General features: G+C 47.4%; 1 protein-coding gene across 2 annotated transcripts; it reads right to left on the reverse strand.

The window, feature by feature from the left end:
• Positions 1-27,477, reverse strand: LOC122154726 (thrombospondin type-1 domain-containing protein 1-like). 2 transcript variants are annotated; one of them, XM_042805993.1, is made up of 5 exons: positions 27,209-27,477; positions 20,966-21,105; positions 14,611-15,576; positions 5,736-5,894; positions 1-1,638 (listed from the first exon to the last, which is right to left on the reverse strand). In XM_042805993.1, the coding sequence occupies exons 2-5, from the start codon at positions 21,021-21,023 to the stop codon at positions 263-265; spliced, it is 2,559 nt and encodes an 852-aa protein (XP_042661927.1). In that variant the 5' UTR covers positions 21,024-21,105; positions 27,209-27,477; the 3' UTR covers positions 1-262. The 2 variants fall into 2 exon arrangements, with proteins under 2 accessions (XP_042661927.1, XP_042661928.1); XM_042805994.1 differs by lacking the exon at positions 5,736-5,894.
• Positions 27,478-27,572: the final 95 nt, after the last annotated feature.

Here is a 27,572-nt window from a genome sequence, read left to right on the forward strand (position 1 = left end):
CCAGCATCACGCCTTCACTAGCCCGTGCTTTCCCGGGGTATTTGGTGTGTGTTATACACACATGCATACAAAAAATAATGATATGGAAGCACTTTCCGGTAATTAGAAAGGCATGTGTTCCCACAAGCCAGACCTGGGGCGTTACTCCCTCCTGCTCTGTGCGGAGGTGACACGATTCCTGCTGCTCCTTCCCCCAGAAGCCGACAGGTCCTGGCAGATCCTCTCCGGCGCACGCCCCTCCTCCAGGGCCGCAGCGCGTCGCTCAGATCACCAGCTTCTCAATGCTTAAAGTACTTGTTTCATCCTCTTCGTTTGAGCCAAAATACCCTGGGAGGTCGACCATCTGCTGCTCTGCCTCCGTTAAGCCAAAAGTAGTATTATCGTAAAACGCAAACTCAGGGTCCAAGGGGAAGCTCTGGCACTTGTCCCTCCGGTACTGGGCAGGGCTCACACTTAGGCCTCTCTGGGAATTATCTTTGCCAGTTGAGCCCGTTTCCTTCCGCCACGCGCCTCTGGGGTTGGGTGAAGGGCCCCTCTTGCTTCGGCCGGGCTCAGGCTTCTCAGCCGCCTTCTCCTGGCCGGGGGGCTGGCGGTCAGTGGCCAGGTCCAGCTTCCTGGCCGGGGGACCTGCCCTGTGGTGGCCCTTGGTGCCATGGCCCTGAGGTTCACACCCCGGCACGGCGCTGTGGGGCTGATCCGGCTTTTCACAAGCTGGATTCACGTTCCTCGGTTTTGGCCGCGTCCTGTCCTCCAAGCCCTGGTCCCACGTTCTGGTCCTGGAGCTGTAGAGAGGGGTCTGTCGGGGGGTAAGGGTGGACATGCTTCTCTCTCTGAAAGGCCTGGCCTTTTTAGTTTCGTGGAAGCTGGCTGTTCTTCTAAACTGTGGGTTTCTGTGGCAGCCCCTCTCGGACAGGTCCCCTCTGTTATCCTGGTGCTTGAGATGAGACCTTCTTACCAAGGTCTGGGTAGGGCTCATTGCAGGATTGGCCTGCGAGAACGGAAAGTCCAGCCTAGGGTGAGAGCTCTCCCCCAGAAATTTGGGCTGACTGGCTGGCGGGTCCAGAAATGGAGATTTGATCCTAAATTTGTTTGCTGCTGCCTCCTCTTGGTTTTCTGCGCTCAGGGGAAGCATCGTGGTAGCACCAACCACCGTGTCCGTGAGGGGATTCTGAGAGACGTGGTACACCTTGGTGGTCTCAGTCAGGCCCTTCTTCTTCATCTCTTTCAGCTGCTGCTGTGCCAGGCGGTAGCTGAAAATCGGAGGGATTATTTTTTGGGCGTTTGGCTGAAAGTTCTCACTTCCAGAGGCATCATCTTCTTGGGCAAACTGGAGGCTTCGCCTGTAGGTCAGAGGAATGTTAACAGGGGCATCCCCTCCTTCGGCGAAGCTGTCCCGCTGCTTGTTGCCTTGGCAAATGTTCTCCTCATCAGAGTTCTTCCGGAAGCCGGGGGAGTGGACAGAGTTTCGGCGGACGGCGGTGCTGCACTTCTGAGCTCTGCAGAGCTTCCTCCAGAGGGTGATGAGAACGGTGGCAAAGATGATGAACAAGCATAGGGAGATACCTGTGATGGTGACGATATTATTTGCTTTCTGGTCCTCCCCTGGCTGGACAGAAGGTGGGGTGGGAGGCTTGATAGCTGTAACAAAGAGCACACGTGTCTGTCAGAGTTGCACTGTCATCAGCAGTTTGGTATTTTAGGATGGATACTTCACTACAAAGGAAAAATAACCAATTAACACAGTAGAGGAAATCGTCTGTCATTAAAATTTGCTCATTGTAGATGACTTACGACTGATGACTTCAAACTGGTAGGCATAGATCTTCTTAAACCAAGGCTCCCACGGACCTTTTAAATGTAATCATTACTTTTGCCTGTTCTGCCATTTCCATAAGGCATTCCTAAATACATGTCAAATGACATAACACTATTTGCCCTCCTTTATGAAGTACATTAAGTAATTAAGTACATAGAAGGGGTAAAAATAACCCAGCCCGGGCTAGTACTTCAGGTATCACTTCAAAATTATTTTTAGGATCGCTTAAGTGGGTGTGAGAATTGCAGTGAGTTTGAAGAGCAGAGAGGCAGCACTAGCAGGGGCAGCTTAACTTTTCCGAGGGGTCCTCGTGATCCTTCCTTGTGATCCTTCCAGCTTGAGATATTCTATTACTCTAACCTGTGATGTGAACATCCCCGAGCTTTCCACAGCCCTATTTAAACCTCCCACCTGCCCACTGCACCACATTACAGACGGCTGAGCCAATGAGAGATTAATAATTATATTTTCTGGACAAGGTCCCCAGCATTTCAGGGGCAGCCCTGAGCAGAATACATGATGGTTGAAAGCAGATGAATTAGTCCAGCAAGCTAACTTTAGTGTGCGTTAGCACTGGCCAGTTTCTTGTGGCCAAACATCAGCCCTGTAAGGCCTTAAAAATGCTGCCAGAGAACAAGGCTGCTCAGTTGTAGCTGATAAGAGCTGGCCATGAAGCTACGAGCTCAAACAGAACCACTTAACAACCCTGCCCCAGTCTCTCGTTTTATCCAGAACCCAAAGCCTTCCATCAGAGTGACAGACAGCCCGATGTAAAACTTGGCAGGTGCTCCTGCCTGCACCACAGTGACCGTCCAGGCATAAGATATATGTCTGCAGAATAATGAGAAGCAGATGCCATGTACTTCCCATAATCCAGAAGAGCCCTCATTCAACAGCAAGCTGGTAGCACTTGGTATTAATTGTGCAGGATGCACAAATGCACTGAGGAACACAGGCCAGAAGGTCTCAGGCTGCTGCAGTAACAGACACGCAGGGTGCTGGGATGGGCAGGAGATCCAACTCTTTGACCCAGGCCGACCTGACAGCCCCAAGCCCTTTGAAAAATCCCGCCATCAGATGAACTTTGATCTCCACGTCACTCTCAGAGTTCGACAGCAGCCTAAAGAACAAGGCTGCTGCCTGCTGAAACGTTTCTGGAGGATCTCTAAAATTGCATTCAGCCCAGTGCCGCCGCGGCAGAGCACAGAGCACTGCCACGCTGGGGCCCGAGCAGGAGCGAACACACGGGCCTCAGGGAAGAAGGCAGGACCAGCATTTGCTCTGCTCAGTACCACGGCAGCAGAGCAATTCACTCATTGCTCATCCTTCTCTCAGTCCTGTTTGCTCACAGTTATTTTCTAAAGACTCTGCTTTCTATCTGTAACGCACACTGTGCTGTATTGTTTGGAGCTGAAAGCTAATAGTCAGCAAACAGAGAGGTTCAAAACAGGACTTAATCACTTAGGTTTGCTTCTCCCTCCACCGCATCTACCTCTGCCCCTGGGCTGGGTGCTGGTTTCATTTATTCAGCCATTTGCTCCACCTGCTGGACTAATGACTGCAAACATCGTTATGCTGAAAAAAAAAGCTTGCCTGCTTCAGAAAGGTGCAGACAGCCAGGGGTGGGAAGGGTGACGCTCCCAGCTGGAGATCAAGCAGCAGGTGAACACCGTAAGGTCAGTGTCAAGTCACTTCTCGAGCAACCTAAGATTCAACAAGATGAAACCATGTAGGTGATTCTGTAAAGGCAGCTGCCTGATGTGGGAGCGGGAAGATCAGAAACCATGGGCAAGAGAGAAGTGAGGGAATTCCTCCAGATGATCCCACGGCAATGGGTGCAGACGCAATCCTCCTGTCCATCTGTGTTTTCTCTATACGAACCTTCTTTATGAACCTAGAGACCTCGCTGGGATTTGAGGATTGTCCAGAGCTGCTGCGTGCTGTCAGGCAGTAACTCCAAGCAGACTGCCCCAGGCACGTTGCATTCTGTGTGCAGGGGACCGCTGACCTCCCCAGAAACCATCACATGCCTTACACAGCTGCCCACCTGCATGGGAAGAGCGACAGCTCCGAGAAGCACCAGAGAGGCCTGTCCCTTCTGTGCACGTAAAGCAAGGCACATACACAACTCACGTGTCCAGCACGTGCTCCGCGTGCACGGATCCTGCTCCGGGGAGCTCTGTGCACTGGCACTGCTCTCTCAGCTCCAGAGGAGTGGGGTGAAGCTGGCAGGTGAGGAGCCAAGATAAATACCATACTTACAGACATATCCTTCCAGCAGGTCACAGGGGGCCCGGAATATCACAGGCCAGCAGCAGCTTTAGAAAAACACCAACAACCCCACTGTGTCTCGCTGGTGGCGTTATTGCCCGCAGCAACCTGGCAGAGTTTGGCACAGAGAAGGCAACCAGTCCTAGAACGGGGCATTAGCTTTTAGCTGGGGCCCTAAACATCCGAGCTGCTCCTCTCTGCTTGTGCTTGCAGCTTTACAAAATAAGCAAACCCACATGGCCAACATTTTCCAGTCATTAAAAACATCAGACGCTTTACCAACAAACTGTTAAAACATCCCAAGTGCTGTATGAACACTGACAAAATGCAACACCTGGTTTGACAGACTACAGTTTTTTTAATTTTCCCTTCACCTGACCCTTTATTTGTTCAACACAACCCATTTCTTACAGTGCCCCACAATGCATTTTAGTCCTGCCTGCATACTTCTGAGGCCTTCACTCAACACACCCCCTGAAGCTGGTTCAAGCCAACACCTCCATCAGAAAAGCAGTCCTGCCTTCTTCCTGCCCCAGCTACACATTCTCCCCCTCTCCTGTCCTTCCCTTCTCGGTGGCACAAGCATTGCAGTGGCCATGTGACAAACAACTTCCCCACATCCTTAAATGGTCCATCTTTCAGCTGGCTCCATTCCAGTTCCCCACACCGCACTTTGGCCAGCGCAAGGAAGTGCAGGGAAGCAGCCAAAGCAAGGGGTAAGGCAGTGCTCACTTTGCAACCGTTTCAAATACCTGTTAAATTACAGTCTGAGAGCCTAGAAGCCCGCACAGTCCCTGGGCACCTTCCCTTTTCCATCCCTGCCCGCCGGGGCACCTGTGGGACACAAAGGCACGGGAGCTTGCAGATCAGCCAGTTTCTGAGAAGACGGACCTTCGGGGCCCCTTGGCATCAGCACCGGAGTTTGCAAAAAGCAAAGGTTTTGCATGGACTGAGCACCCGCACCCCACTGGAAGAGGCCACTTCTCCTGCCCCTCATGCTGGCTGCAAGCCCCCGAACTATGGTGCTGGCACAGCCTCATCCAGTCTCACTGGGGGCCACGTGGCTGCTGTAACCCCCTCGCACCTTACAGGAGGCTCAAGCCTCCTGCATCCGCACCCACTTGCCACCCGTCTGCACCAGCCAGCCTGCCCTGTCACTGGCCAACAGCAGACTGGAGCAGGGGGAGACCTGGCACTGCCACCTCAAAAAACCCCCAGAACGGGAACCTCACACCACAGGTGCCAGCTGGAGCCACACCTGTTTTAATAGGTTTTCACTTTTTAACAGGTTTCCACTGCCTGGAGCTTTTGGCCTTCTCTGCCGAACATGTTCTGCTAGCCCCAAGATCTCTCCTTCAGCCCTTCTCCTCTCCCTGGACATGCTGGAGATTTTCAAACCCTTCCACGCCACCCACAGCATTCAGAAATCTCCTTATGCCTTGGAGCCCTATCTCCAGCTGTCCCTCCAGTGCACGTAGGCTCCCTCCCTCCCCCATCAACCGCGGGAGTGTGACGTCCCCCCCAGAATCAGCATGTCTGAAGGAGAGATCGGCTGCTTCCATTTTACAGAGCCCTTCTAATAACGGACCCTTTGCTTTTGCCAGGGCAGACACGCAACAGCAGGGAAGAGGACAGCAGAGCTACCCACCCACACACTCCTCCAGCGAGCACAAGGAAGTCTCCCTCGGGGATCCAGCGCAGCCTGGTTTTGCCGGCGAGGAGGCGAGGCACTCTCGGAAGCGCTCCCGGACACCATCCCCACAGGTGACGCTGCAGGGGCTCCAGGGCTGCCACGGGCTCCACGTTTCTGCAAATACACAAGCTCACAGCACTGAGGAATGTGTCCGCCACCCTGCCTTTAAAGGCACAGCTATTTGCCTTCTTTTCTTTAAGAAAAAAACAGCAATAAATAGCTAAACAATGCAAACGGCAACACCAAAAGAGGAGCAAGCAGCATCGAGGGACGTGCTCCTGTTCCCATCAGAGGCTGGGGCAAAGCTCCCACTTTTTGTTTTCCTTTTTTCATTCCAGTGCCAGCCAGAAACACAGTGGTCAGTCAGTTGGCAGGCAGGTTCTGCCTGGAACAACAGCAAATGAAAATTAATCCACAAATCTTTGGAATGGGTTAGTAATTTATATAGTCATCCAATTCCTGACTGACAAATTGTGCTTTTACAGCAGGATAACTTCATTGACTTAAGTGTGGTTACTCCTGATTTATATGACTGTGAAAGGAGGATAAGCCTACAAGGCCTAATGAAACGGTAATATTGTTTTTTCCCTTTATTATCTTCTCAGCACACAAACATGTTATTGAATCATACATTTGACAGCTTACAGGTCCCTGTTGTTTTACTGCTTATGGTTAGGCAATTAAGATGAAATTTTGCAGGTTCATTTATTTATTTTAAGTGGAGGCAGACTCAGGTTCTAATGTTACCTCAAACATTATCATTTTTTAACGTGTAATGAAATCCCTCCTTTGCTTAGACAACATCCTCATCCAGCGTTCTACACTCAAACTCAACGGCAGCGAGAACCCAGAGAGAGAAAGGGACTGTTCCTGCCCGTATCTGACAGCTGTGACACTGAAGCAGGACCACAACTTTAAATTCCAAACTAATGCATGAGCCCAGGTGCAATCTTAGAGGACAAAAACCCTGGGGACCCTCCTGTGGGTCAGTTGATTTGGTGGCCTGGTTTTGAAATCTGCCAGAAAGAAAACCAGTAGACCACTTAACTCCATTTCACTGCTCACAGATAAGGTGGAAAATCAGTTATAACAAAAAAAAAAAAAAAAAGCTGATTAGGTTTGTTAAAATTTGCTCTTTTAAATAATTGATGGTGTTGCTACTGCCAACATAGGTCATGATCTTTGATTTTATTACACGTTTTGCTGCTAGCGTGCCCCTGTGCTCCTCATCAGTGGCCGAGTTACAATGTCAAAGGACCAGACGGCGCTGCACAGCTGGAAATGCCTTTATGATTTCATGTTATATTGGTTGCCGTATTGTCAGAGCGAGTTATTCTTTTTAAAAGTCTCGGACAAAAATAAATACAGCTGCGTTTGAATAAACATGAAATTTCAACTGCTTTGGGCCCTGTCCTACAAATTTCTGTGAACGCGCCAGTATGAATCACGTTAATGCGAGCAGCCTAACAGAGCCAGCGGGGCTGCTCTCCCGGGTGCAGGCACCCACTTGCGCTGCAGGCTGGGGCCCGGAGGTTTTAAGCTTTACGCTGGTGCTGTCGGCCAAGGCCCGTCAGGCGTGTGTGGGCACACACCCACTCACGTCTGTGTGCGGGCGTGCTGGAGCACGTCTGCCTCGCCTAGCGCGGAGCGGGGACGGGCACGGCGGAACACCCCGGCCGCGCTGCGGTTTGAAGCCCACACACCACCAAGTGACCTCCCTGGGTACCTGCCACTGATTCTGCCGCAATATTGCGATATCCACGATCCCGGGGCTCTCTTTGACTTTGGGCACCTTTCTGCTCTCACGTCTCCGGAGCTGGAGAGCTGCTATAGCAGGGGAGAGGAGCTCAGAGGCAGGCTGAGCTTCCGCACTCTTCTTCCCATTTGCAGCTGCGCCAGTTGAAGCGTGAAACAGAGCCAGACTGGATGATGTGTGGTGTCAGGGGGAAAGGGAGTCCGAGGATGCCAAGGAGGGGCGGCTGAGGAAGTCTGCTGGGATACGAGTCCTTCAAAGGTACAGACACTGGATAGCTACTAAATCAAATCAGCAAGTGAGCAGAGCTATTGGTGAGGGCGGCAATCAGAAATGGCCACAATCAACAGTCAGTCAAGGGCTCACTGATCCCTCCTCCAAAAGACTTAATAATATCACAGTATTTGAGCATCTCCTGACACTCTTCTTGGTATCAGTGTCATGAAAGACCCCAGCAGCATCCCTCACCACTGGCAGAGGGAGGCAGGCTAGCCGGAGAAGCACCTACCTCCTTGTAGACTACCTCATGTGAGAAGCTTGGTGAGTCCCTGCCATAATTTTCAGTGTGTGAGCTAGCTCATTTCCCTCCATCCTCATTTCCCGCTCATTTAACTGTATTAATCACAGTCAGATATACAGACAGATCCAGAAAGGTTCTGGTTGCCTCCTGTGCTAATACTGGTGATACTGGAGGGTGCTCAGCAGCCTCCGCATTGATGCCCGTGGGCTCCAACATACAAGAACGTTTAGGATGAGTAATTTTCTGACTTTGACAACAAACCTATGATGTGCCCGTTGCTCTGGGGCACTTTTCACTGACTTCAGCTTCAGCTGAGGCCACAAAGTTCCTTAGCAAAAACATCTGGCACCCATAGCTTTAGGGCCAAGAATATGCACCTTAAGCAGCAAGAGAGCGGGAAACGCTCCAGCTCCCATGAAAGATGGGAGATCTAAACTGCTGCAGCTTGCTCTGCAACCTCCTGCAATTACCAGAATGCAAAAGAAAATGAAGCATAGTTTTTTCTCCCCCAAGGAAATGAAATGATTAACCTCCATTTAAGACAAATGGATCCAAAGCGCCAGGGGAAAAACCAGAAGGGATGCACTGCGAACTAGCTCTAATAAGTGTGAATTTTTTCACATACAATTGAGGAATCAATTATCAACATGAAGACATCTAACTGATGAGTTAGTTTGAAATAGCTGACAGTTGGCAGATCTGCCAACATGAAAGATAAATGCAATTAACTGTGTTAATTGTTGCTCTGCATAAATATCCCCCCTCAAACTTCTCTGTTCAGAAGACTTTGAGCATGCAGTGGTATCCAACGGCACAGTCAGCAAGGGATGCTCAGCATCATCCTTCCAGCCTGACCCACGTGATAGTCCTAAGCACTTCAACGAGACCAGTGATATGGGACTAAATCAATAATTATTTACAGGCTTATGTAAACGCCTATGACAGCCCAGGGCATTGCAGGGTATCTGTGGGAGCTGGGATCAGTTTTTAGGTCCCAAAGCTGGGTGTACACACATTGTAGTGGTGTTTGGATAAGACCTAGGAAAACATCCTTCTCACCCATTCTGTATTTCTCTATTTCCATGGAAATGAAGCCTGGGTGCACTGAAATGGTGGCATGCTCCAACAGGTTCCTAATTCGGACAACAAAAGGACAAGGATCTCTTTAAAGGAAGAAAGCCTAGACTTCACTTGGGCAAATTACAGTTTTTTCCCCACAAACAGGCATCTTTAAGAACTGTGGAGGCACAGCCTAAAAAATTTTTTTGAGAAGCTAAGAGCTATCCCCATGAGTCCACAGCACCCAACTTACTCCTAAAATGCTGGGGGTGTGGAGATGACACATTCACTGACACAGGAGACGCGGATGGGGTACAAACCAGCCCTGCCATAGCTGGATCCCCCTGCATCTGCCCGTTTCTAAATAAATGCAAGCCAGGTACAGATTCAGGCATTAGAGCTAATCGGTTCCCAGATTTTCCTAGAGACAGGCAGGTCTGACTCATACAATCTTATTCAGTGAGCAGGAATTTGATGCAAGTTGTATATATCCCTGCCAGACCCACAGATACCCCACTTACTCCTCTCCTCCCTTACTAACCACTTTTCCCTGCAGAAGGTCTTCCTCTTCCTCTATCTTCCTCTTTCCCTGTGCTGAAAAAGGGCTCCTTGTGCCCTGCTGACCTCCCAATAGCTTTTTTTGACAGTTAGCAAAAGTCAGATGAACAACATTAATCTCTGCTGTTGTCAAGTGCAAAAGACTTCACTGGGAGTCACACCAAAGTTGAAAACGGTCTCTGGAGTCTAACTAAGAACTGTAGAAGTTAATTAACACTAGCAATATGACGAAAATATGCCCGTTTCTATGCTGTAGCATTACTGATTGATTTTATCAGTCTCATCCTGAATGTTTCAAGTGGGAAACAGGCTAGGGCATGGACCATCCTTCTAAGGAGTGCAGAAGTCTCACAGCTGGGCACACTTAAATCCCAGATAAGCAAAGCACAGGAAAAAGCATTGAAAAGAACGAGCCTGAAAAGCATCTGTTGTTGGGCAAGATGACCCAACAGCGTTTCATACCTTAGACATTCAAATAATCCTGTCAAAACACAGGGAAAAAATTAGCTGCGTGACCCTAAGTCACCTGTGTGAAACAGTTAACACCCCACTGAGATGAATGGAGTGACTCACATCCCGCTGTTGTTTTTTCACAGGTTCTCCAGTTGGAGTCTACAGAAAGCTGCACAAGTCCTGGCTCACATTTAATACACATACTCTCCACTTTTAATAGATATCTACACAGTCTTAGATAGCGCATGCTTTTTTGTGACGCTCATTCCGAAGCTGATGTTCTGGAGTGCTGCATCCACCTCTGGGGCCTCCGGTATGAGAAAGACATGGACCTGCTCAAGTGGGGCCAGAGGAGGCCACGGAGATGCTGGGGGGGCTGGAGCAGCTCCCCTGGGGGGCCGGGCTGAGAGAGTTGGGGGGGTTCAGCCTGGAGAAGAGAAGGCTCCGGGGAGCCCTTCGAGCGGCCTCCCAGGGCTTAAAGGGGGGGCAGGAGAGGGGGGGGGGACTCTGGGTCAGGGGGTGCAGTGACAGTGAAGGGTAACAGTTTTAAACTGAAAGAGGGGAGATTTAGATCAGATATGAGGAAGAAATCCTTCCCTGTTTGGGGGGTGAGGCGCTGGCCCAGGGTGCCCAGAGCAGCTGTGGCTGCCCCCTCCCTGGAAGGGTTCAAGGCCAGGTTGGACGGGGCTGGGAGCCCCCTGGGCTGGGGGAAGGGGGCCCTGCCCGGGGCAAGGGGGTCAGAACTAGATGGTCTGTAAATTCCCTTCCAACCCAAACCGTTCTATGATGGCCTGGGCTGAAAGAGCTGCTGCCCTGGCCCACTCAGGGCCACTGAGAGCCTTCTCCTTCCTACTCCAGACACCAGCCAGATTCCTATTCCACAGGCTGCACTAAACCTGGTTGGAAAGAGAAGTAAAGAGCAGGACTGACAAAGGGTCAGTAATATAACTGATGTCTGATCTATGGAAAATGGGTGTGGCAAAATAATCTTTTATCTCATCCTCTGTGGTTTGGATGAAACTAATTTTAATGATTTAGGAGCTTTGATCTTTTACAAGACAATATCTCTGCTTCACAATAATAGAGCATATGCTAAATGAAGCAAGAACTGGCTGAGTGACAGATTTGATATGCAACTGTCAGCAGAAAACCATCACCGGGTGGGAATGCATTTGGAGATATTCCAAAAGGATTAGTATAACGCTCACTGCTTTACAATGCTTGCCTAGTTGACGCAAAAATAAATATAAAATCATTACTGAGAAAATATGTCACTCGTGATGACATAAGTAGATAGTGCAGTTGTATGGAGCAACACAGAATACTTGTTATGTTAGGATAACTCGAGCAAAGTAGATCATAAATAAGCAAAATGCAAAACGTAGGAAGGGGGAATACAAATTGTACCTGCAGGATGGCAGACTACATACTGAAAGGTCATACACAAAAACATCTCAAGGGGAGCTTAGAGTGTAAAATTATGGCAAAAGTAGCTAATGAAATCCGTGGCATGAAAGCAGAGGTAGGGATAAGTAAGGAGAGTGCCACTGCTGAAGCAGCACCGGTGAGGAAGATGTCTGAACACAGCACCCAAAGCTGGTACCTCTGTTGGCAAATAAAAAGGAATGTTTAAAATAATGGAAATGGAACCAAAGAGAGCCAGAAAATTAATCAAATCCTGAAGAAAATCCTTTCCAATTAAAGACTCAATCTTTTCAGTTTATTAAAAAGAACACTGAGATAATCTGGAAGGACTGAGACGATCTGGATGTACAAACGCCTTTGCGGGGGAAGACCGTGGATAGGAAACAGCTGTCTCCTCTAGCAGAGAGCAGCAGAGCTAAGAGCCAGTCACTAAGGGATGAAGCTAGATGAGCTTTAGTCATGAAACACAGAGCTTCCCTTTCAAAAACCAAAAAAAATTAAGAGAAATTACCAGAAAGATCTCTGTTTCGTGGTGCCTTCACCAAAAGACTGGATAACTCTCCGTAGGATTAAGCCTCAGTCAAATGCCAAGAGCAGCCGTGGGATTCAACGCCAGGATGAAAAGCGATGGGCCCACGCTGCACAGGAGCCCAGGCTAGAGGATTTATCCCCTCTCCTTGTACGAAACCGCGGGGGCTCAAGAAGTCCAGAGCAGAAAATAAGGGGCCGTTGCGCAGCAGGCGCACGTTTCGCAGGGGCAGCTCTCCGGGGTCTGGGGCCGGGCAGGCCGCCTCAGGTGCCCCGCAGCGGGCTGAGGGCTTCCCGGAGCAGGCGGGAGGCGGGTGGCCAGCGCGGCTTCGCTCTGCCCGGCCTGGCTGCACCCCTGCCAGCACACCCCGCTCCTTCCAAACGCTGCCTGCGGGCTTTGAAGTCTCGCAGACACGGGCGCGGAGTCAGATGCGCTGCAGTCTAATTAATTTCAGGCTGACATTTTATTTATGGCTACGCGGTGTGGTTTCGCTTTCATCAGCTTTGTAGGTTTGACGCTTCTAACCTGGCAGCTATTGACTTAACTCCGTTCTTCACAGGCACAGCCTGATTCTTTTGACCGCAGCTGTAAGCACGGTGCTACTGGGGATCCCAAGGAAACAAAGCAGATTGCAGGGAGCCATTGCCTAAGGTGGATCTCATCAATTAAAACAGTCAAATATTGAGCACAGAAACATTTCTATGTCATATCCTAGGTATTCATCTGTCAGGGTAATTATCTAGATCCTATCAGTGTAACCTACCACCCAAGCGCAGAGAAAGAATTAGAATTCTCTCTTCCTTTTTCCTTGAGAATTACCTCCATTATGAAAATACTATGCTTTCATTTTTAGATAGACTTTCTTATGCCAAAGGAAGAGAGAGTGCCAACAGAGAACGCAGATGGGAAGTTAAGATGAAGAGAACTACTTACAGAGTTTGGCATGTGGTGAAAATAGAGGTCATCTTTAGTACAGAGTGTTAATTAAACAGCTAACAGTTCTAGAATTTATGATAGTACAAAGTAACACCACAGGATACCAGGAACCTGATTAAGGTGGGCTGTGTCTGGACTGCATGCTATGGAGCGTGTCCCACACTCCTGATGATCCCCCTCAGATGCCTGCCCATGAAGCCCAACAACCCCTTTTTGGCTTCAGTTCCTGCACGTCCTTTTCAGGGAGACCAGGGTGGGGAGGTGCACAAAACGGCGTGCATCTCAAACCCTCCAACCCAAACCCTTCGAGGCATGGGGATGGGAAAGCCTAATTCCTTACCTATGGATACGAGCCTGTCCCAAGCGAGATTTACTTTACCGTTCCGGGGTGTAAGGCAACACAACCTGACCCAACCCGACCCAACCCCAATCCCCTGGTGCCCATACAGCCCATCCCTCACTCTGGTTGTCTTCAACAAATGAGGGATGAGAAGGACGTGTGGCTCATGTCCTTCCTCTGCCATGCTACTGTGATTTGTAGGCTGCCAAAAGATGGATTGCCACCTCTGAAGCTACAGCTGCATAAGATATATAAATAGAATGTATAAATTTTCCTCAAAGAGGGCTGAGGAATATGCTCGAGCTCTGTCTTGTGATCATACTTAACTATGAGCACTTGTTAACCATGACCATTCATACTCCTGGGCACGGTTTTGGCTTCTGCCAACCAGCACTCTCCCAGATCACGTCTGGTCATGGCTCAAAGGACTACACAGAGCACAAACCGTCCCTGGTTGGCAGTTTGCATGATTCTAGTCTTTCCTGAGAGCAAAAGTTTAACTGTATAAATGTGACCCGTGATCTGTCAGGTGGCCTCATGGGTCAGAAAATGCACCCTGGTGTTTTAAGCAGCAGAGACATGTCTTGAAAGGCTGCTTGAAAAACCTGCAAGCTGTCCTAGTGACGCGACAGTGTCTTTCCCTACAGCCAAATCCTGATTCATTTCACCAAAATTTGTGTATCTCACAGGTAGGACTCTGAACTCCTACAGCAAATTGGCTAGAGAAAAAAAAAAGACACCTAGGTGAGGATGAATCTTCTAAACCCATGAATCATCTTGTGAGATGCCTGTCTCTCTCAGCTAAAAAACTACACTACTTAATGTTGGGCCTTTGGCTTTTAGGTACTCGGATGTAGGTAAGACTACTCCCACCTTTAGTGTCTCCAGTGGGCCCGGGCTATTGCAGTAGCTTCTTACCTCACCGAGAGGGAAAATTTCAGTTTTACCCAGACTAGATAGATACATCATTCAGAATGCCCCAGATGGTTTTGGTTGGTACTTAGTGTTAACTTAGTGCGGTTTTAAGCTACCAGAGTGGCATTTTGTTACCAAATGTCCTCGTGTATGCTTCTGTGTAACACTCTACTCCATCTTGTTCCTATCTGCATATGACATTACAACTATTTTGTCTGGTGTAGGAGACCCAAAAAGTAGCTACTCAGTAGGAGACAACACCATCAAACCTATTTATCATTACCCATGTTGGCTGGGAAGAGTGCTGATTTGGGCTAAAAGAGGAAAAACACCAGTACAAACCCATATTCCGTTGGATCATCATACACGCCTTAACTCTTGTTGGGAAATGGCTTCGGCTTGAGAAATTAAAGAGGTCAAAGCAGTATTTGTTCTTTCCCACATCAAATAAAGTGCAGTTAAATTCTGTCCTGTTGTCTCCTGGGTGAACGGTGGTTTCATACAGCCAAGTTGTTCTTTGACTAGGATGCTTGAGAGCCTCTTTATAGACAACAATTTTTCCGCTGATAGAAGCGCACGGCGGAGAGACTACGAAGACCTGAACCAAAGTTTTGCACGTTGCTTCTGGTGCCACAACCAGTCTGTATCCAAATTTGTGGAGGAGATCTATGGGTCCTATGGAGGCAATGATGGAATGTGTTTCTAATGATTTCAGTAACACAGTGATGTATGTTTCTTGACCAACGGGTGGGCAATCAAACTCTACCCACTGGGACCTAGACAGCGGGATTCCTTTGCTAGTTCTAACGCCCAGAGTCTCATCAGAGCTCACTCTTCCAAAGTCATAAAGGGTGGTGGTGAATATCACATCCAGTGAAACCACTGTCTCATTCACGGCACACAACTGCTCATTTGTAAAAAGGCCAACCTGGAGGGAGCTCCCAAGCACCTCCGAACTCTTGTTCAAATCAATGTGAAATACAGGCCACTCCACACGGAGGGGGGGCACGCTGCTTCTGCTCCACTGGACAGCACTGCTGTTATCGCTGGCAGAGACCATTCTGAACAAGAAGTCCCCAGCACTCCTGAAATGGAAACACTCAAACTCTACCCTCCCCTGGGACTGATTTGCTGGAAGCTGTTTTTTTGCAATTATCGCGTTGGTGCTGGCATCCAGCAGCAGGATGGACAGATGCTCTGCTGTCACATTACCACCACTGTAGTACTGATACTCCACAGACACTGTGTCGTTGCTGAAGGCTACATGACCTGGGCGCTCCAACAGGAGATACTCCGCTTCGCCGAGAACTGAAAGGAAAACAGTTTTACAACAGTATTAAGAAACAATGAGACAACTGACTGTTTACGGACCTTCCAGAAGAAACCAAAGACTTATAAAGTAGATATTTAAGAAGTGGTTCTCAAACTTTTTAAATTAAAACAGTTCACCAAAAAAAAAAAAAAAAAAAATAAAAAGAAAAGGTCCTAGCTATAGCAATTAAAGCTCACCACCTCTCTTTTGTACAGGGATGTGGTTTATAGCAGCCCAAAGTCCACTGCAGCAACACGTTCAGGGAGGCTAAAAGCAAGGGTGGTTTGTTTTTTTTTTTTTAAAAAAAAAACCCACAACCCTAAAGATTCACAGAAAACTTAATCTATTAGGATAGATTCTCAGACTTCTCAACTTCTTCCGCTTACAGATTCTTAAAGTCCACTTCACAGTGGCAAGCTGTTGTTCCACTTGCTTTAGCTATAATTTAACAAAAAAGGACAGTGGTTTCTTAATACAGAAACATGAAAATTAAATTAAAATAAATTAAATAAATAAATTAAATAAAATAGGAAGTCTGCATGATGCTTTTTGAAGCCTCTTCCCTTGCTCTGTCTTATGAATCTTTCATTTTGCTCATTTGCATTGCAGAGACACTTGACTGAAAGAGCTGAAAATAACAGTGATGGTGACTGCAGCACTTTTCTTGTCTCAGATGTGGTGCAACATGTCTAAATGACATCATTTCATTATAAATGGCGCAGTCTTTTTAAATGCACTTCTTGCATGACCATGTTTGTGCAAGTTGCCAAATTATCCTGAGACGTGCTGTAACTAGTGGGGATAGATGGTATCTAAAGCAATGGATTGGGAAGATCACATTTCCATTCCCATCTCAGCTAGCTTTTCTGTGTTGCTTGAAATTTAAGCATTTCAGACATAGAAAGGTTATCTGAAAAATGGCAACTGCATACATCTATTCCAGATACAGAATGTGCTGTGAGATGTCTTTATTTAATTAATTGTCTGGGAAAAGGTTTCCAAGTCTTGGATGGAAGGTCCTACGGAAGTGTAAAACTTCAGTTAAAGCAATCCTTTCATAAGTAGTATCAAATAACAATACTTTGACTTGCTAAATCTGTTACACATGTCTTAAAATTACCTCAAAGAAAGCTTTGCTGGAAAAACACTGCAACTGCCAAGGCAAGCACTCAGCAGTCAGGAGTAGCAGGACTCATCTCACATAATATTAGACGCCTACCGCTCTAAGCTTCAATTTGAGTTAGTCACCTTGGATTCACTTTCTTGTCGGCATGGAAAATTTTCAGGAAGAAATTCATCTGACCAGCTACAGACATTTACATTTATGTGCACTAGAGGAGCCTATTACTCTCCACCAGCTATAACCTGTCCTTAAAACAACTAGCTCCAACCACACGCATTAAATCCAAATGAAAGTGGCACGCAATGCTTTACACATACAAATCATGCATATACTCCATATACTCTCACATATATGTACTATAACTCAGTCTTTAATTTGCATTTCCACAAGATGCTGCTTCATTTGGCAGATGGATGGTGCTCATTACCAAAGGGCTCTTTTGCTCTCATTCTTCCATGGGTGGTCCCACGTATTACTGAGGGCACACCATCCAAAACCCATCCTGAAAACACACCATTATTCATTGCCCCCATGGACTATTCTATTGTGCTCTTATCATAGTGTATTAGTGCATTAGAAGTATTAATGAGTTTATCCTTCCAATACCCCCAAAAGAGGAGAGGATGTCACTATTCTTGTTCAGTGTGTTGGGAACCAAGGCACAGGCACAAAGGTGAAAACCGTCAAGCATCTACTAATTGTGGATGCTCTAAGAAACCCAGGACCTGATTTTAAATACAACAGCCCTTCAGACATCCAAAGCAGGACCCCGTTGATCCCAGCTGTGGGGAACACATGGCACCCCAACGAACCTGATCTCAGCTCGGACACTGAAGACAGTAGGAAACAGACTCTGAATGCCCGTGAAAAATAGCTCTGTGAATTGCCCAGCAACACATTTTCCCTACTCTTCATGTTTTAGGTTCTGCCATCCGTGCCTGCCCATATTTTCCAGTCCTGCACCTACTGTCGAGCTCTCTTGGGTACTATCCTAACACCATTTCCATGGTTCTCCAAAGTCCTGCCCTCGTCTCTTCTGCCTTCTGTTCCTCAGGCCTGCAATTAACTCCAGCAAGTTCCCACCTTTCTCGCTCACTGCTAGCACGACAGCAGAGAGCACAGGACGAGCAACCCCAGCGCCCAAGATCACAAATGTGGGGGAACTCTGCTGTCCTGGGCTGAAGCACGCACAGCATTGCGTGGGGCTGGCAAGAGGAGCCAGCGGGAGCTGGGGCACGCTCAACCCTTCAGAGAACTTCATCACTAACTCATCTGCAAGCACTTAGATCTGGGCCAACTCCGGGCAAACCTTCATAAGGACAGCAGAAAGCATGTCCCAGGCCACCATCAGCACTCAAACAAATACAAAGTTCCCACAGCTGTGTTAAGAGTTTCCCAGTTGCATATTGCTGGGGTTTTGTTTCTCTGAACATGGGCAAAACGATGCCTTTCTCTACAAAGGAATTGGCTAGATTCAGCTTAGGTGAAATAATATAAGGGAAAAAGAAGTCAGGTCATGGCAAAAATCCAGCATGAAAAATTTCAACTTCAAGACTTACAGCAAAAACTGTAAAGTGACAGTAATGAAAGGCACTGACGTTTGTACCTACTCCTCTACTGTCCTTGCTCTCTTTTACGACTGTCTTGGCTCTCTTGCACTATTTTTTATTTGGGATGGCTCAGACAAGAAGTAACACCACCGTGTATGCGTGTGGGAGGACTGGAGAGAGGTCAGGGCTCTCCCATCAACCCTAACGCAGATGGGAAGTGAGGAAAGTGAGCGTTACTGGAGGACACTGTTACAGCATTGCACGGCTCCGGCTGCTGCAGCCCAGCCCACAGCATCCTTCCCCCCCATCTTTGGTTAGTAACAACAAGAAAACTGTGCTCGTGGACAGCCCATGTAGCAGTTTTTTTACGATGCTCCAAAAGGCACCAGTCAGAGGTAACCAGCTTCCACGGCAAGCTTCTTCAGGTGCCCTCCAGCCTACCACGTGTGCATGACTGTCACGTGCCTGAGCTTGGCCCCACTTGTTTGGACAGCCAGGCAGGGGCAGCTTCCAATGCATTTGTATATTTTTGGTCTTCATGACAATGGTCTCCCATTGAATGGAGTCTGGCTGCGGCACCAACAACCTGCCAGAGGAGCCTTTGCAAGAACTCGCTCTTAGAAAGATCAAAAGGAAAATCCTTGTTTTCACTGAAGAGCGAGAAGAATTATTTGACGGCGCTATCTGATATTTATTTATTTTTAATTGTGTTTAAGGCAACTTGGGTTGTGCTGTTGGCTTGTCAGCTACTACTAGCACAGAGCTAAGAAGAACAAACACATCAGAAAAACTGATAAGAAATGAGAATACTGTTTTGATGCATGTTAGGGCTTTTTTTTTAGCATTACTGTATTTTTCCAGAGCATACTGGATCATTTAAAAAATAGTCTTGGTCTGAAACAGAGAAATAGATGAGTGAAATAGTTATCTAAAAACTACGTACACATGTGATACTCAAAGAAGTGTATACGCAGAGTTGTTTGGAAGATGTTTTCTGAATTGTGGACTACCCTCTAACTGGAAATAAGGCAAAAGATGATGCACCTAAAGTTTGCAGCAGAGATTTAGCTCTTTAACTGCACCTTGTAATTACTTACTGGGCCACGCTCTATAAAGTCCAGGAATAATAGTTTTTACCTCTGAGTCAACTAGTCGTGAATGCCTACAGGACTGGCTCACCAGGAACCAGTGGATATCACAATCATTCACCTCACTCCTTGGGTTAAGTGAATTTACTACTTACCTTCACAGTGTTACCCACTCAGTGCAGTATTCCTAACTTGGCTAATCTTACTACAAGAAGAAACGGTACTAAAAGCCATAGACAAGTGTCTCCACTTCTACTGGAACCAAGTTCATCTAAAAGATGGCAATTCTAGGTTCTTTACACCTTCCAGTGATACCTTGTTCTAGAGCAGAGATGGGGCAAGCACAGAGGTGTGAGTGTCTGAGCATATTTAGTATTCAGTGATCACCTATATTCAGATTTTTCTCACTCATACAAGGAGAGCAAACTGCATATGTTTTTGGTCCACTTCTCTCCCTTGTAAGACATCTTCAGCCATTTGGTATGTGAAGTACCTGCTACCACAGTTCATTCCATAAGTGGGGACTAAAGAATCCCTTTTTCATTTTTCCATGCTCTAGATGTTTCAGCAGTCCATGGCTTAACCGTTTAGCATGGTCTGACAGTGTACTGCAGCTGTCAGAACAACACCTGCTTTTAAATTAGGAATATAATTTTCAATAACACGTATTATTTTGGAATTAAGAGTCCCATCTTCAACATTTCTAATTCACTGTGCAACAAGGAATTAATTCCCTTCACTTCCTACTTAGTACATTATTGGAAAATATAAGACATCATGCATAGGATGCCCCTCAGCTCACAGACATCTTACAGTTGTCTAACTTGAACTTGAGATGTCTAACCTCCCTCCTTGGCAGCTGGTGGTGAGAAGGGAGTGCTTTTTCATTCCACACATCTCAGATTGCAGATGGGTTGGAGCTGCTTTCAATATGTGCTGATTTGTGCTTGGACTACTCAAATGAGATTGATTGCCTCTGACTAGCTGCCTAATTTTACATAAATAAAATTGAATGAGTATGAATACCATCCTTTGGCTTCTTACAGTCAGAGGAAAGAACACCTCTGTTGTTCTTAAAAGTTCTCTAAGTGACAGCTTAGCTCCATCAGATGGGGGTTCACCCAGTCACAGGAGGTTGCCTGGACTGTGGATGTTTATATCTCAGCCAACCACCATAGGTTTCTTTTACAGTTAATGGAGAGAAACAGGTGGTTGTACGGTGCAGTTCTGCCATCCTGGTACGGATACCTGAAATAGGTCTATTTTCCATGATGTTCATTAAATATTATGAAATACAAGTCTTACGAGACAGCAGAGTTCCAGTTACTGCTTCTAACACAGCCAGTCCCTCCGTGATGCCCACGGAAATCTGTTCAGTTATCTTGTTTATTTCTCTGAGCAAATTTACAGCAGGAAAGGTTCCTGCCACTCTGATCTAAATGGGCAGTTTATGCAAGTTGCATTTTCTACCTAAATATTGCATAAGATCTGGACTATATTCTGTGCTTATCAGCGGTGGCTTCTTCAATATCTGATTTCAGCAGATCACCTGGAAACAGCACCATCCAAAACCACCTCGTAAACACACATCTCACAGTTTTCCCTTGATGGCTCTAATACTCACCATAGTCACAGAGCACTACTAACAAAAGGTTTGAAAAATCTTTCAACATCTGTTTCATTCTGACCACTGAGATCCCAGGTCCTTTTACTCCTCATGTCCTTCTTCAGCCCTTAAGTGCAGGCACCTTTTTCCAAGAACACCTGAAAGTTAAGAAATTACAGCTGTGTTGACTTTGCTTACTAAAATACAAGAAGGAAGACATCGCGCTAGTAAGTAAAACAAAAAAATACACTATTAATCAACACTTCTCTCCCATTTACTTAACAATTACTATATCAGTGGAGCTGAATAACTACAACTACAAATCACTGCATAATACATTTTCCCTCCTGAGATGTCAGCTCCTGAGCCAGAACAACGAAGACAGGTCACAACAATTTACCTTTGCACTGCAGTAACTGCTGCTGTGCATGTCTTATATTAAGATCAAGACTCGTGATAGTGAAATAACAAGTATTTTATACAAAATGGAACTCTGACCTCAGCACATATCGATATTGGAGATTTATTGCTGCTACAGAATTCGTATCACTTACTGTCAACTGCTTTCAAGCATGAAAGAGACTCGGTAGGAAACTACCATTTTGGTCCTCAAAATGTCCTGTTATTCGGATCTAGTAATATATTTAGCTGTCTTACTAGATCTGTAAGAGATCTGTAACTGCTTTTTGCGTCATTCAGACTGATCAGATACTGCTAACTTCCCCTTTTTCCTCCATCATTTAAGTTTACATTCTCTGCAGCCTTGGTTAAGCCAACAAAAAATATAGTTCCTTTTGGCAAGCTTCAGGATTTTATGTCCATGTGGTTTGAACTAGTCTTTATGAGTCTCGTAACAATCACATAAAACAGGCTGGAAGCACAATGATAGCAGCAAACCCAACAGTTTACTTCAGAAACAGAAGAAGGGGAGAATCTAAAAAGAGAAGATCTAGCTCAAGGGAACCGTTCTCAAAATACAGGAATTGCTTTTTTTGTATTGCATAGGAGTGCCAATAAGTCAGTCTCACGCTGCTCACCGTCACATCAACATGTGAGAAAGCTCTTGTTCCATAAAGTTTATAACCCTATTTCATGAGGGAAGTCTGGCACTGGAGCAGGCAGAAGTTAGGAGCGAACAAAACTGTGGAGCATAAAGGTAAAACACGGGAACCAGGTATGGCAAAGATCAGGTACGTCTTTAGGAATCACAAATGAGATACTTCAACAATTACATTGCTAGATGTGTGGAACCCAGAGACAGCAGACATGTTATTTGAAAGCTTTTTAAACTGTTCTCTGTGCCAAGTGGATGGAGAGAATAATTTCTAAGAAAAGACTAACAGCATGGCTTTGCTCAGTAAAAGCCTATTACAATAATAGCTGTACATATCTGAAGGGAATAACCATCATCCGGCCCGTGAACTTGACAAGGCTCCAGAAAGAATTAGATAGGGACAGCGATACCGCCACCACCCACAATTTCACTTGATATGCTGTAAATTACAGGAAGACAAACCTTATGCCTCAAGACAGGGCCGGGCTGCTAGCCGAGGGTGGTGGAGAGCCAGCCAGCCCGCGGCCCCGTAACCGCCCCCGGCTACCGGCAGCAGGCACGGCATCGCGTCGGGGACGTCGTTCCCTCCCTGTGTCATTACTGGTGATCAATCAAAACAAAGAACTGAAGCGGCCCGAGGAAGAAAAAGCAGGTTTCATTTAAAAAAAAAAAAAAAAAAAAAAAAAAGCTGCGATAGACTCCTTGACCTCTAGTATTAACTATGCAAGAAAACCAGCTGAAGTTACAGCGCTGATGTAAACTGCTCTGCAATAAAGAGGGGGGGAAATGCTTTCTGGGCCACAACTGTGATCGTTCTGGATGATTTCATGTGTCCTTCCCATTTCTAGCTTTCCTAGCTGCATATTTTTCAAATGGCTTTTACAAATGCTTCTTTCAGAGACACACACACTGACAGGTGAAATTCAAATAATCCTAATCTCAGTCTAATGAGTGACGCACTGCAGAGAGGAAATGAAGCTATGGGAGGGAGAATAAATCCTCGGGAAGAAAGAAAAAAGCCTGTGTGAGACGGCACTCTTGAGATAGTTGCCTTACACCTTAATTTGCACATCAGCTGGGCTGAGGGAAGAGCAGCGTGGTTCCCAGGACAGGGCGCCGGCGGGAGGCACGGGAGACCCGACTTCTGTCCCTATTCCTGCCATCGCCCAGCATACGATGTCAGCAAACTGCAGCATTAATCCGCCCCATCCTCACAGCACAGACTTTCCAGGTCAGAGACTCTTTCTAACCAAGCCCAGGGACGGAGCCCAGTGCCAGGGCCCTTGGGTGTTTCGGTAACGCCGATCATTCATCAGACCAAAACCTCCTTCCTCCTCAGCCCTTCCCTCAGCGTTATCTTGGCTCGCTTGGGAAAAAAAAAAGGAAAAAAAAAGACTCCGGCGTGCAGCGCGGGCAACACCCAGGCTAGAACCGGAGTATTTGAACCGGTACCAAAACTAACTTCCAATTAGTGAGATGAGGTACCTCTGGAAGCCTAGCCCGGGGCTCTGCCGCCGCTGCATTGCAGCGGGAGCCCTCCCACCTCACACACAGCTACTTCGGGCTGCAGCACAGCCCTACCTTCACACAAAGCTCCGACTCAAGTGCAGGCGTGAAGCCTCCCCGAGACTCTGCACCTCTGCTAGCTGAATTCTGACAGCAGCTTTGAATGCAACAATTGCTGGCCCATTTCTGGTGTAGTGTTGCCCCCCCTCCTTCTCCCCTCTTTCCCCACGGGTTTCCTCCTCTCCCCTCCTTCAGTTTTCCCTCCTTTCACCTCAGCTGTTTTGGACGGGCCCTACGCTGACCCCTGTGCTCAGTTTAGACTTCTCCCCTCTCAGTCTTCCCTAAGTCATCTTTTTTCTAAGTCTTTTTTAGGTCTTCTTCAAAACTCTCCACATCTTTGCCTCTTGCCCCCTAACACTATTATCTTTCCACTTTTCATACTCACATAAAATTTTGCTTTTCAAGGCAGACGGTACATCTGAAATGGTTTATACTCTATTCAGATCTTCTACCTCAAGTTCATTAACTTAATGAGATGAAAAATGATCAAACAGAGAAGGCTATTAGACTTTGAATAATTGGCTTTTCTAATTTATTGCTTTTGTGGACAAGCATGGACTAAGGCCCTATTGTGTGAGACACAGAAGCAGCACAGCAACACGAAAAGGTACTTTCTTCTTCCAAGAGATGGTGTAATGGACTGACTGGAAGTAGAAGACTTCCTCTCCAAAGAGAATTGGAAGTGACATATAAGGAGGGGATAAGCCGTAAAGCACCTTGGAAATGAAGACCAAGAGGCTTGTAAGTAACACAAATGACACAGGAAAACTTCAAGTCCCTGTTCTGCAACAGATTTCCTGTGCGATCTTGGTCACAGCACTTAGTTTTCCTGTGTCACAGCTCTCCACTGGAAACAGTCCCTCACTATCTGGTACGGGTATTGTAAGAATAAATCCACCATGAACTGCAAGGCTTACAGGCACCACAGTGTCAGGAACTGTGTAAGAAACAACCATGAAACGTACAATTTTATTTACAGTATTTTTTTGCAAATAAAGAAGTGACAGAATAGCTTATATATACTATTAGAGTCACATATATTAAGCTATTCAAACACTCTCCCTATTTCTCTGTGTCAATAAAATTGTAAGTATTTCGTGTTCATTTTGGTTTTACAAACAATAAAAAAACCCCAAAACAACAACAAACCACAAGCCAGCTGGATTTATGACTCCCAGTACTTTTTGCAGCAGTATCCAAGGCCACAGAGCAGACATGACATTTGACAAACCATCCATCTCTTCCAAGTGCTGTCACCTGCTGATGAGCACAGCTAACCAGCCACCAGCGTCATCAGCATAGCACTCAGCAGCTATTCCCCCTTCACGAGGGAGACAGGAGGCAAATGAGCCCTGCAGTTAAGAAAGGGCCATCAGGAATTGATCGGCTACTCCATGACCAAGCACGGAGTTTCACAAGAACAGATTCTCACAGCACTGGAGCCTCATTCATGTGAGGGCGAGTGCCACGAGATGGATCCCGTATTTCGCCCCGGCCACGGGTACCCTCAGCCCTGCCTCCTCTTTGCAAACCCCCCGCAAGAGCTGAGCCCTCCCCTGCCCCAGCTCCATCCTCCTTCAGGAATCAGGAGGAGGCCCTTCCTCGCCCACCTCTCCTCCAAGCACAGCCCTGCTCCCTCCTTGTCCCTCAGCCCCTGCAGCTCCAGGCGCAGGTGGACCCAGCCACAGCCGGGGACCCCACACACCAGAGCAAGGTGGGAGAAGGGCTCAGGGAAGGAGTAAACGGGAGAGTCAGGCTGAGGACTGATCCCCTTGGAGGCCGTCTGTCTCTCCCCTCCCCACGCACCGCCCTGAGCAGCGGCACCCTGACAGATTCAGCAACCAGCCAGGGTCTGGAGCGATGCTGTCATCAAAAAAAAACCCAAAGTTAGTTATTGGAATTTCAAGCAAGCAAAACGCTGCCAGAATGTAAAGGGGAAAAAAAAAAAAATTCCCAGGTGAAAAACAGTTTCCTTAACAGCTGTCCATTAGTAAACATTTTTCAGTCATATTTGCAATCCAAAATTTGCACGATTCTGATTATGCATGAGAGGCTCACAGCAAAATAGGCTAGAGACAGAAAAACCTGGAAGTCCTTAAATCTTCCCTACGTCTCACTTGAGGGATGCCAAGCAGCACGAACAGCAAAAAGAAACGTGTACCCGCAACATTTCCACAAATTTAAGGTATTTTATCTGTATGGCAGGAAAGAGATTAATTATTTTCAACCAGCATTCGCTTATTGCAAAGGGATTAGGCAGCTATTGAAGTGTTACCACCTGCTGGGATTTTCAGAACTTCCCATATCATCCTCCCCCTTCGACATTAAAGGGGGAGCACCTCAGGTGTGCATCACATTTTATCAAAATCTAATCATTGCTGACCAGTCAGAGTGGTCAGGGACAAAAATATGCCACTTCTTGGAAGATACTGAGTTTAGCAAGAAAAGTATCAATGTGATGTCTGCCACAGCAGGAGGCTCGAGCTGACATCCTCAAAGGCATCTTTCGTTCTTATTTACACATCAGACAATTTTACATTGTTATCAGATAATGGCTTTATTAAAATTATGCATCTAAATTCACTAGGCTGAAACTGACAGCATCAGATTCTCTGTGTGCAAGACAAAAACAATAATTAGCTGGTAAAGCTTATTTTCGTCAACATTTGGGGTCTGATCTCACAAAATCCTGGGATTTCTCAGCTCCTTTTGATATCAACTCAGCAATTCGAGAGCTAGCTGGCAAGCAACATCCGTCCTTTGAAAACTAAGGGCTACAGTAGATTGAATATATGGATGAGATTTACTTTGGAAAATGTACAGTGAAAATAAGTTTATTAAGCTTAAGGAGATTTGGGAAGGCGTCCAAGCAATAATAAATAACGAATGCAAAGAATTAAATACATTAGATCACCCATTATGGCATAAGGGACGGAATGCAGTCATCCATTCTTTCCTTTCCCCTCCAGATTTTTTAAAAATATATACATATATATTGTTCACTGGTTTGGGAATTCCCCTTTTAGCGGAGTTTATCTTAAAGATCGTAGTATGGGGAGTATATATTGCACAGATTAAATAATTAGAAATACGCCTGAGAAGCTGGTCTGGAATGTCATGAAGTATCAGCGTTAAAATGAGAATTGGGAAGCCGACTCCTTTGCTTTACACTCATTCTGCCGTACAGCCGTGCGGTTTCGTCTCGTCTAGCGACCAATATGAAGTATAAATCACTGAACATGCCGAAAACCACTAAAACCGATTTAGCCCAGACCGAGAGCGACAAAAAAAAAAAAAAAAACCCACGACGATTACTTTCCGTGTCAGTGCTACCTGCCCTTCGGGAGCGCTACGCAAACACCCGGGCTCCCAGGCGGGACGGTCCCCGCCTCAAGGGGAGAGGCGATCCCGGGGGAAATCCAGCAGCCGCGGGGCTGTTCGCAAAAAACCCCCGACGCCCGAGCGTTACGGCAAAGGCAGCGCGGTCCCGCCAGCACCCCCCTCCCAGGCGACCCACGGCGAGACGAGGGGACAGCGGCCGGCGCAACGGGGCAAACCCACCCGCAGCCCGGCGAGGCCCGGGATCCCGGGGGGGAACCCAGTTCCACGCACACACACGCACACGCACACACCGCGCTCACCTCCACGCCGCTGCCCGCGGCGCTGCGCGGGCGGAGCGGCCGCCGGCGGGACAGGAGCGGAGGGACGGGGGGGTTGAAGCGTGATCCTTCCCCGGCAGGAAACCTCAAACTGAGCCACCCCTCCGCGGCGGGAGGGCGGGCGGGCGGACAAACACCCCCTCAGCGGCGGGAGGGCGGGCGGACAAACACCCCCTCAGCGGCGGGAGGGCGGGCGGACAAACACCCCCTCAGCGGCGGGCAGGCGGGCGGACAAACACCCCCTCAGCGGCGGGAGGACAAACACCCCCTCAGCGGCGGGAGGGCGGGCGGACAAACACCCCCTCAGCGGCGGGCGGGAGGGCGGACAAACACCCCCTCAGCGGCG

This window comes from Tyto alba, unplaced genomic scaffold, assembly GCF_018691265.1.
Source record: "Tyto alba isolate M040663 unplaced genomic scaffold, T.alba_DEE_v4.0 Super-Scaffold_45, whole genome shotgun sequence".
Lineage (NCBI taxonomy): Eukaryota > Metazoa > Chordata > Aves > Strigiformes > Tytonidae > Tyto > Tyto alba.

Bases quoted from the DNA above. Each gene is read 5' to 3' on its own strand.
- LOC122154726 (XM_042805993.1), bottom strand. From the start codon at position 21,023: ATGAAACAGATGTTGAAAGATTTTTCAAACCTTTTGTTAGTAGTGCTC. The intron at 15,577-20,965 runs GTGAGTATTAGA...TTTTCCTTTCAG, and splicing joins AGTAGTGCTCTGTGACTATG to TTCTCGGCGAAGCGGAGTAT. The intron at 5,895-14,610 runs GTTTGTACTGGT...GTGTATTTGCAG, and splicing joins GATGATCCAACGGAATATGG to AAACGTGGAGCCCGTGGCAG.